This window comes from Anabas testudineus, chromosome 2, assembly GCF_900324465.2.
Source record: "Anabas testudineus chromosome 2, fAnaTes1.2, whole genome shotgun sequence".
In the NCBI taxonomy this organism is placed as follows: domain Eukaryota; kingdom Metazoa; phylum Chordata; class Actinopteri; order Anabantiformes; family Anabantidae; genus Anabas; species Anabas testudineus.
In genome coordinates, this window is record NC_046611.1 from 16,957,240 (window position 1) to 16,967,748 (window position 10,509).

Sequence of the window (10,509 nt, forward strand, 5' to 3'; positions counted from 1 at the left end):
GAGTTTGCTCAGATGGTACAGAGGTACTAGTTACAGATTTCAGACCAATCCATTAATTGATTAGATAAACTACAGAAAAGAATCTGCAGCTATTTTGATATCTGACTTGAGTGACTAAGTTTAAACAAAAATGCCAAAAAGCAGCTGGTTCTTTTTACGTGATCAGAAACTGAATACCTCTGGAAAACTTGTTTGTTCCCTGTTGAATGTAAAATATTCTATTGTCAAGGTAAGTGGGCTTAATAATCACTGAAACGCACATGTACTAAAAATATGAACACATCAAGAATGCTCAGACAAAATCAAAATGACACATTTTATTTGGGTTTTATTTGGTAAGTAGAAAGTAATGACCGGTCCAACGTCACTGACTGTGAGGCTGGTTTAACTTAAGAATAAACTGTGAGAAATATGCGGATGAAACGGATGGAAAGAAAACAGCAGGAATCACAGAAATAGAACTATGTCATCGATAAGCAGCTGGTTAGAAGCACTTCATGGATTGTTAGTGATTGCAGTAAAAAAACTGACGATAAGTTAGTTACAATAGTTTACATTAAGTTATTTACATTTATCAGTTGCTTCTGTTATATATTTTTTTAATTTCAACCAAACATCCCTGTCTGGGATCTTGAATAAACATCTTTAACAGCCAACGTTTGATTTAAAAATTAGAAAAATATGGTTTTAAATGAAGACTTACACGTACGTGAGAAAAGAAGAGAGACACATAAAAAGACAGGTTAATAACAAAAAGACACAAATCAACAAAAAGAACAAGACAGAACAGGTCATAAAGTTGCAGAACATAAATCTCTGGTGCTGCAGGTATGAACGTTTCATTACACGGTCTGCTGCCCTCACCAACAGGGCAGAGACTTCTTCACAGTTCGTTTTCTCAGCACTGTGCTGTCAATGAGAATCAGCACAGGCACAATTCGGCTCAAGACCAAGACGAGAGTTTTACAAGTTGTGTAATCAGTCATGAACAAATCAGCAACGTTGGAGCTGAATACCTTTCGACAATCCAATCACCAGTTTTGACCTATGAAAACAGAGATAAAGACAGAAGAGATAAGACCAGAGAAAAGTGAGTGAGTGGAAAAAGAACAAACATTAAAATTAAAGAGGATCTGATACGTGAATGGAAAAAGAAGAGGAGGCAGGAAGATGGGACTGGACGAGCTCGGGTATGATTAGAAGCCACTCGGGGAAACCTGCTTAAAACGGTAACATGTCAGCAGGTCAAAGGGAATATTCCAGTGCCCGACTACGTCAACATGAAGCTGCCAGGGGAAGCCTCCAGAGCTGTTATACAACAGAGTTTAACTTAGGGACCAAATCTGACTAAATGTGTCACAGTGAGGCTGAGACTGTGGAGGGCTACAGGAGGCCGATCACTTAGAAAAACTGTACGTCACTGCTGCAAGAAAGAAAAATGTTGCCAGAGCAGAGTGAGCCAGTACAGTGGGTGGATATTTTATTCATTGTCACTCAAATATATTCTTATCAGTCAGTTATTTATTCATCCTCTTCTACACATGCAAAAAAGAGTATTAAAGTTTAACTTCTAATGAATTAAACTCTGAATTCATGTTCTGGCAAAAGCCTCCTGCATCGTCTGAGTCCGTCACTTGCGGCTCACATGTACTAGAGGCAGTTGTGTGGAGGGGCCGGTGTTGGTGAAATGACTGAAACACTGGCTGTTACACTTTTTTACAGAGGTGTTCAATTACCTGTGTGGTTGTTGCGATTGTTCTGTCGCCTCATCTGTCCACCCATCTTCCCATTGCGATTGTTCCTGCGCTGCGGGCCAGAGTTCGGTCTGGATGGAGCTGATCTCCTCTGTCCCTAAAAAAAAATAAAAATGTTAAGAGTCAATCTGACCCCTACAGTTCTTGCAACACTGTCACTCAACACTCACCATGTTGCCTTCTCGTCTCCTACTTTGCTCCTGGGTAAAGTTGGAGAATCCTCCATCCTCCCTCTGAGCCCCATCATCTTTGTCACTATACTCCAGCTCACTGACAGGAGCATGAACACAAGTCACAGAAGGTTTTAGTTAATAAATGCTAAGACAATAAGTCCATTTTACTTTCATCTGCTGCAGCTAAAGTCAGTTTAAAGCCACATATTTATTTTTATTTAATATTCATGACTACCACAAGTAAAGAAAAAAAGCCAAAGGGTAAAGTTTGGTAGCTTCCAGTTAACTTATACTTTTAAGTAATGACACTGGTTTAATGCACATTATTTGACAACAGCTTTAAAAGTCGTGGTTCATCACTTCTGATCACCCACTCTACACTATGTATACAAGAGGAAATGTGATCTCACCTGATTTGGCCTAGGGAAATACTGTTGCCCTGTATTGTGACTTTAACGCCCTCAAGCCTCTTCTGCCTCCTCCTCTCCAGGCTGTGTCTCAGGTCCCCCGGGGCTGGCTCCGGGAGCTCGTCCAAATCCTGTCATTTCATCAACAATTTTATTAAAAATTATTCCAATCACAATAGTTGTACGCCATTTGTCAAACATTCCAGTTACAGCTTGGATTGATTTATAGCTAATTAGTTCTTGTAATCTTGCTTTAGATGTGCAGTTTTATTTACCTGCAAGGGCCCAAGTCTGGAGAATAAAGGTACATCGTCATCAAGCAGTGAGTTCATATTTACACTGAAGCCTCTACAGAGGAGAAAATTTAGGTTTAGGGTTAATATTAAGAATAAAGGACCAAACAAAGTTGTATTCTACTACTAGTACCACTGATATAACCATAAACAACAAACACTGTACCGGTTTGAGCTGAACCTCTCATCCAACGTCAGCTCCTCTGTCTCTTCTTCAGAGTAGCCACCTTTTTGTGGAGCTGAGAAACGCTCATTAAGGGTGACTCCATTATCTCTGAAATACTGATCTGTAACAACAGACACTATATTGAAACATGCTGTCCATAACAAGAAATCTACAGCTGCACAAAAATGCTTCACTTTATGTTACACACACTATGATACACTACGCTTGTATCCAAATCTGGAGTTTGTGAACGCAGTTTACACAAAAAAGCACTGAAATAAGGGGAATTTCAGGTCTCATCGTATGATGAGTGTTTAGCACGTTGTAGGCAGTTTTATTTCATGTTTGCCCTTTTGGTAATTGAAATGCTAAAATGTTGAATATCTGCACTGTTGACTTTTTCTGTTTGTAAAATATATTTCAATTACAGATATTTGTGTGTATTTGCTGTGCTGACCTTTGACCTGATGCACCAGAGTGATAATTTCCTGGGCAAACGTTCCAGTATGCATTGCAGTTTCTCTGTACGTCCCTGAGTGCTCCAACATGGGCAAAAAGTCCAGGCGCTGACGACCAACATTGACCAAGTCTAAAGAGAGCTGTCTGTCTGAAGAGTAGCACAGCAAGCTGCAGAGGAAGAGCGAGGTCAGAAATAGAATAAACACAATTGGCTTAAATCGAAACCTGCTAGCATCAATATAATGCACTTCGAAATATTAGTACATTTTCACTTACCAGATACAGTGACAATAAATTCACAACAAACAAGAAGTTAACCCTACACTGTCACTCATGTTTAGTTTAAAAGTGATTTCACAGTTTATAATGATTATTGTATGTATTGTATGCATTATGATTATTCTATTCTGGCTGATACAAAGGTTTGCAAGCTAACCTGGAAATTATGACCATCTTGGTCCTTGAAAACAAAGTACTTATATTTTAGCTTAAAAACAATTTTCTCTCCCTACCAAATTTGAATAAAACAAATAAATCATGTTTACCTTACCCAACACACTTACCTTTCATGGTCTCCACAACTAACAGGGTTTACAATAACTACCCCCTCTATGTTGCCTAAAAGGAGACGGAACCCTCGAAATGACACAAACTTATTAATAATCTTTTTATGGATATTTAAAAAGGCTTTAAAGAGAAAGCCCGAGATCGCCCTCACTTTAACCAGTTAAAGGGTGGGTGAAAGTTCACACTTCTTTCCTTGTGTGATCCAATAAATTTTCAGTTTTGCTTCGCGTTGGTTTCCCAGTTTGTCAGCTATGTCAGCTTCAGCACTTGTTGGACATGACCTCCAATCATGCTTTAGATGTTTTTAGGTAGACAACTTGCACAGACCACCTCCCACGCTCTTGTTCTGTGGATCAATGCGCAAGTGTGCCCAAGATTTGACTGATTCTCCTTAGTTTTATTTCCTTTTTGCAGAATAAAGACATTGGTTCATCATTTTAATTTTCACAGTACTGATGTGTATGTTGGTGGCTTCATTTTCCGTGCACTGATGACCGTGATCAGCACAGATGATCATATTTAAGACATCAATATCTCTTCATACAGTTTGAAGATATGTAGGTTGATCACTTTAATCTCTTCTTGTAAAAGCACTGTTTACATTACTGGGTTGAATTCCTCCTTCCGTTCAGTTTGACGTTCTCATTTACAGCTTTGATTGATTGTTTGAACAGGCGTGATTTCCTCTACTTCAGATTTCATGAGGTTTGTGTTTATGGTTGTGATACTTGTTCTTTACATCCCTGCTAATGCTGCAAACTCCCCTCCGTTGACAATATTTTATATAAATGTCTTCAGTTTCTTCTATGAACTTCTCAGAATTGTTCAGCATGTTACCATTGGTGTGTCTTTTAAGAGAACTCATATTGTCGCTTATAGCTTTGATTTCTTCTTTTTAATTCTTGTTCAGTGATCTTATCTCCTTGTAACAGCACTGATGATCCTTCTGTCGATGTGTATGTTGATGTCTTTACTGTCTTCTTTCAACAGCCTGTGAGGTTACACTCCTGTGTGATGTTTCACTTCTTTGCAACTTTGCCAAGTAACAATGATTCACAGGTTGTATAAAATCAGAATCAGGTGATCTTATTTTTCATCCATCAGTCCTTGTAGTGAGACTGCTTAGGTGTTCAAGTCTGTCTGAATTTGGACACTGTTCAGCAGCCGCATTTCAAAAGGAGATAATACATAAAACAGACATTGCAGTAAAAGTATCTTCTCAAATAGTAACAGGCCACAGATACGACTTGTAGCCAATCTTCCACACAGGACAGGAAGTCACATTTGCATATTTCTTGACCTTTGCTGATGTTTTCCTCCCACTAGGTCTCATTAACGTAAAAGTGTACACATCCTCTTATCCAAAAATCTCACATAGCATGCGGACCAGCAGCTCCCATCATGATGAAATGTGCTCTTCCTCTTATCAAACATCATTTATGCCATTCACAAATGTCCATTTCTTCATCGCAGGACACTCACATCATAATTTCTTTTTCTGACTCTTCTATAAGACTGACCGTTATTCCTTCATCACAAGCTAGGTGTTGCTGAACAGGTACACATCTGAAGAGCCACGTTTTCTCAGCTCACGTCTTTCTCTGCCAGCTACTGATTGACTTTGCTTGGGACAAATTTCATCATCACATTAAAGTAAGGTTGGCTTTGTCTTCTTTGTCCAATGTCAGACACTGAAGAAAATGTTTTCACACAAGTAGCAACAGTGAAAATCTGCACAACCAGAGGCATCAACAATAAGGTGGTTTAAAATACAGTAGTTCAGTCCATGTTTGAAAAGGATTGTAGAATGATCTCCATCTGCTTACACAATTCCTTCTATGTATAACAAAATATGGGAATAAATAGGAATCATTTTACATTCTCAACTTTTCTTAAGGTTTCCAACCACAGCATGACTTCACATTACTGAGGGATGATGGACTGCAGCACTTCTTCAAACAAGCTTTCAGACCATGTGGGTTTTAGTGTGTCTTGGCTTTTAGGTCACAGCAGCTCACCGTGATGTTTAGGTCTTCAGAAAGCCGTCAAATCCACAGCACATAGTGGTCCATCTTTACAGTTGCTGCTCTTCACTCTTTGGTGAGATTGTACGGTCTTCTGTGTTCTGAGATCCTTTTAAAATAAAGGAGCAGACACTATAAATGGCATGTGGTGATGTAGGAGTTGTCTGCTGGTCGTTGACTGTTGCCCATTTATCCTCTTACACATCTATGCCTGCTCCCATTGGCTTTCCACTTGTCTTTATCAGAAAAGACAAAAAATGATGTACATTTAAGGGAAACATGTCATCTTATGGTTCTCTTCTGCCTACATCACTCAGGATGTACAGTGTTATAACAATAACTCCTTCATTGTATATAGGACATCAATAAAATCAGTCATCTGGAGGTGCTGAGCTTCATGACTGATTACCAAGCCGTTCTGTTTCTTCCGTGTGCTTTAATTCCAGTTAATTATCTATTCAGTGTCTTCTCTCGTGTCCCGAATCAAATGAAAATCAAACTGCAAATCAAATCCTTTGTTTTGTTTTTTTGAAAAGGTGATGCTGGTTTGCACATTTCCCAAACCTCAGCCCCAGTGATGCATACAGTATGTCTACTGATTTCTTCGGTACCAGGTGTGTTTCTTTCAAAGTTATATCCAAAGGTTTGCACGTGACAACCACTTCACCCTTGTACAAAAATGTACTTTGTTACTGTTACTGAGATAATAACAGGTACGTGATCAGAAACTGAATACCTCTGGTAACAATGCAAATAATTCGGTAGATGGTGGTCCCAGCAGTTCCTCATATTATCCATAGTGAAAGACATTTCCTGTAAACGTTTAAACTTTTGTAGCATATGGATAAAGTATCAGTTGATGACAATGTGAATCATCATCTTCGGTGTTCTCCTTCTTTTCACTGATTCCACGCTCGCCATACTTGCTTTATTCTTCATCATCTTCATGAGTTTAGAAAAATTAAGTGCGAACTTTCACCCCCACCCTTCATAATTTAATTCGGAAAAAAAAGAATACCCTACCTGTTTTGGTTTACGGGTCGGCTCATGTCCACTTTGACGGTTAGAGTTTCCTCCGTTACAACAGTCATATTTTTTTTCTGATCGTTCCATTCACGCTCCCTCTGACGGGGCATTTTAGGGTCTAAGTTGTTTCTTGGTGGGTGTCGGTCAAGGCTTTCAGCCCTATCATGTTCCCATTGTTGAAGTCTTTGTTCTTCTGCCCAGCTACGGTTTTGTTCAATGGCACCCTCAAGGCGATCCTCCCTAAAAGGTCGATACCCTGTTCTTTGCTCTTCACGTATAGGATCTTGGTATGCCTGGGAAGTCTGCTTTAAGTGTGCCTGATTCCTGGGTGGTCCAGTCCTTCCACCTTGTCCATTATCCAACCTGCCTTTTGCAGAGCGGGCACCACTCCTCCCCTTGTGGTTCGTGGGACCATCTCGATTACCATATCTCATGGGATTTTGTCTATCTTGTTGAACAGGGCTCCTCCGAGTTTCAGGATAGTTGGCATCTCTCAAATTATCTTGAATATGGTATCTTCTTGCTTCTTCACGATCGTCCAACCTGTTTTCTGATGTTCTGAATCGTTCCTGTGAGGAGCCCATTGGACGGGGACTCTGCTGATGATCAAAGTCAGGGTCAAGACCTCTGCGCTCTTGAAACTGTTCCCAACGTGGCAACACTCTGCTATCCGTGATGCCATGGTCATGTTCAATGATGAGTGGTCCTAAATTCCGAGTGTGAGGAAGGCTACCCTGATGGTCTCCTCCAAACCCAACTCTGAGTGTGTCCAACGAGTAACGCTGGTCCCCAAAGTTCTCCTCATTCCTGTACCTGTGACAGCATAAGAGGAGGTGACATGGTTCAACAATGATACATGGAACCATCGCACACTGGAAATTAGCTTTGGACTCAATCTGTAATAAATTGATTTACCAATTAACACTGGTACATTTAGTTAAGTATTTTTGCCAAAAAAAAATAAATTAAGTATTAACTGCAATATGACATTAAATACTGAAGTTTACAGTGATATAGGAATTTGCAAAGGGTATCTTGCCATGCAATATTTGTCAGGACTAGTGCTTTGTACTACAATAAAATGATGCATGATGACAAAATGACAGTGAGAATTTGCTCTAAAATACGAAAGCTGAGAATCCTCTGCATTCTGTTTCCTTTCTTTCCTGCAATAGTGCTGCAAAGCATTTCCCTTCAAATTTACCCAAGATGATCGGCGTCATCCAGTTCTCTTCTTTGCCTTTTTAAGGGAGGATTCCTCTCTTGATGAGATTCCTCCCTTCGTCTCTCTCTGTTTAGACCCTGTGCATTCCTCCTTTCTTCTCTTTCTCTACCTGCTCCCCCTCTTTTGTCATCTGACCTGGCACTGGGACTGAGGTCTCTGAACCTCCCTCGCCCTCTGTCCTGTTCTTCTCTCCTCCAGCCCATCCCAGGCTCTCTTTGTTGGTGCTCTGAATGATACTGTGATGCCAGCAGAGATCTTTCCCTGTCCAACCTCTGAGGTGAGTATGGTGACCTCCCCCTGTTTTCAAAACTCTGAAGTTGTCCTCTATATCCTCCTCTATGTCTTTCTCCGTCTCCTTCATCATCACTCAGTAGGGAAAGCCCTCGGTCTTCATAGGCCATCCCATCACGATGTGGTGTTGGCCTCCTGTAGCAAAACTCCTCCCGATCTAGAGTATGTTGAGCCCTAAAGTGATGGTCTTCGGGAAAATGAGAAGCTCTTCTCTGGCCTTCTGGGTACATGTCTTCCCTAAAGTAGTCCCTGAAATAGTGTTCACTGGGAACTTCTCTGTGGCGGTGGCTCCTGTCCATTGGGTCCCCATCCAGTTCAGCTAGAACTCTGTAAGGATCAAAGTCAGGTTCCTCCCATGGGAACCTCCTGAAAAAATAAAAATCGAAAAAAATATCATATAACAAAGTAAAATACAGAAAATAATAAGTCAGCAATCTTCTGTGGGACACAAATATGAATATAAAATAATTAAAGTGAGTTTACCTGTAACGTGGAGATCGTGACCGTGGTCTTGACATTATGTTAACCTTTAGGAAAAGAAGATGTGTTCACTTTAAGTGCTATTAGTATAGTACTGCAGGTAATGTGCATCAGGACAGGTACACAGTCATTATACAAAGTATGGCTAACAATTAACATGAACAAGGCCAAGGGACGCCGAGGGTCACCTCCAATGGTGTTAAAATCAGCACATTTCATTGTACACTGTTCTGTAAATAATTGTGCATATGAAAAATAAAAATGATCTTATCTAAAAATCATCTTTATCAATACCAGCAAAGACAGTACACTATGCAATTTCATATAATTTGTTCTTGCCCTAACTGAGATAAATGGATATAAATTAATCCTATTTTCAGGCTTTATTCAGCATCATTTTAACAGCAACATGTGCTTGGTTTTTACTGAGTTTCCATCTGATCTGTTTCCACAGTTATTTGAGTAAGTGAGTCAATACTTAGTTATTATATCTTAATGAGTAAATAATAATAATAACGTAGCATTAGCTAAGCAGCACACAATGTGTGGATAGATTCATCAACTAATTTAATAACACATTTATCCATGTATCCGAAGACATTTATCAAGGCACTTTCAGGTATGTTTTGCTAATAAAATTTAAGTCTTGTTGATGCATTCTATGAAAATTAAGGGAGCCAAAGTCAACATTTAAAACTTCTACATACCCTGATCTTAACGACCTAGCTTAGCTAACGCTGGGCTTTTTAGTTGCCCTTCCTGGTCAGTCTGCTCTGTCTTAAAGATTTTTCTTAACATATGGAAATAACGAGAAGAACCCTTCAAGTCTGACATCACTTTATATTAACCAAAAACCAAAATCTTTCAAACATTAAACCAAGCTGTTTATTTATATGCTAACTTGCAGGCAGCTAACGTTAAGCTAGTTAGCAGCTAGCTAACGTTACACAGTTGTCTTACCTCCTATGACGACAGACGCAAAGCAACCGCGGGTAACGTTAGCTAAAACGAGCACAAGCACGGAAAAGAGCGCAATATAACCGCAATAATTTATAAACTAACCCTGTTTATTCCTAGTTCAGAAGCTAGCTAAACATTTTGAGCTTTCTGTTTAGACCAAGAAAATGGCTGTGTTGACGTTTGAGACACAAACCGCCAAAAACAACAGGTTCAGCACTTCCGCTACATCTTTTCAGAATAAAGGTTGGTGGTGCAAATCAGGGTTTTAGCAAAATAAGGTGGTCAATAAATACTATTAACAGGAATAAGAATAAGAAAGAGCAAAAAAGTTTACATTTTTGATGTGGTAAAAATACTGTTAAAAATTATTTCAAGACATTAGATCATCCATAAGTCTGAGTAGATTTTAACCATAGTTAAAGTTTATCATTTACCATTTGCTGCAGAACTCCAATCTTAGGTAAGGTAAGCGTAAAGAGGTCTTGCCTTTTCTACCATGTTTAGTGCTTTATTACATGCATTTCAAAAGCTCAATACATAACAGCATTGAAAATACAAGAATTACTTGGTAATGTACAGTGGCTTTTGTCAGTGGGGAAATGTAGTTGTCTAGTAAGTAGAGTAGCCTGCTTCTGTGAAGTAGCTTATGAACGTCAAATTCTCTCTGACTATATAACAGTTTTC

At 39.4% G+C, this 10,509-nt stretch overlaps 1 protein-coding gene across 1 annotated transcript; it reads right to left on the reverse strand.

The window, feature by feature from the left end:
- Positions 1–302: 302 nt before the first annotated feature.
- zgc:112982 (uncharacterized protein LOC503771 homolog) lies at positions 303–10,012 on the reverse strand. Its single transcript, XM_026362126.1, has 11 exons — positions 9,826–10,012; positions 8,869–8,912; positions 8,074–8,751; positions 6,867–7,682; positions 3,251–3,420; positions 2,794–2,914; positions 2,610–2,682; positions 2,338–2,465; positions 1,925–2,024; positions 1,737–1,851; positions 303–1,045 (listed from the first exon to the last, which is right to left on the reverse strand). Exons 2-11 carry the CDS (start codon positions 8,901–8,903, stop codon positions 1,032–1,034), a joined length of 2,250 nt encoding a protein of 749 aa, XP_026217911.1. The 5' UTR covers positions 8,904–8,912; positions 9,826–10,012; the 3' UTR covers positions 303–1,031.
- Positions 10,013–10,509: the final 497 nt, after the last annotated feature.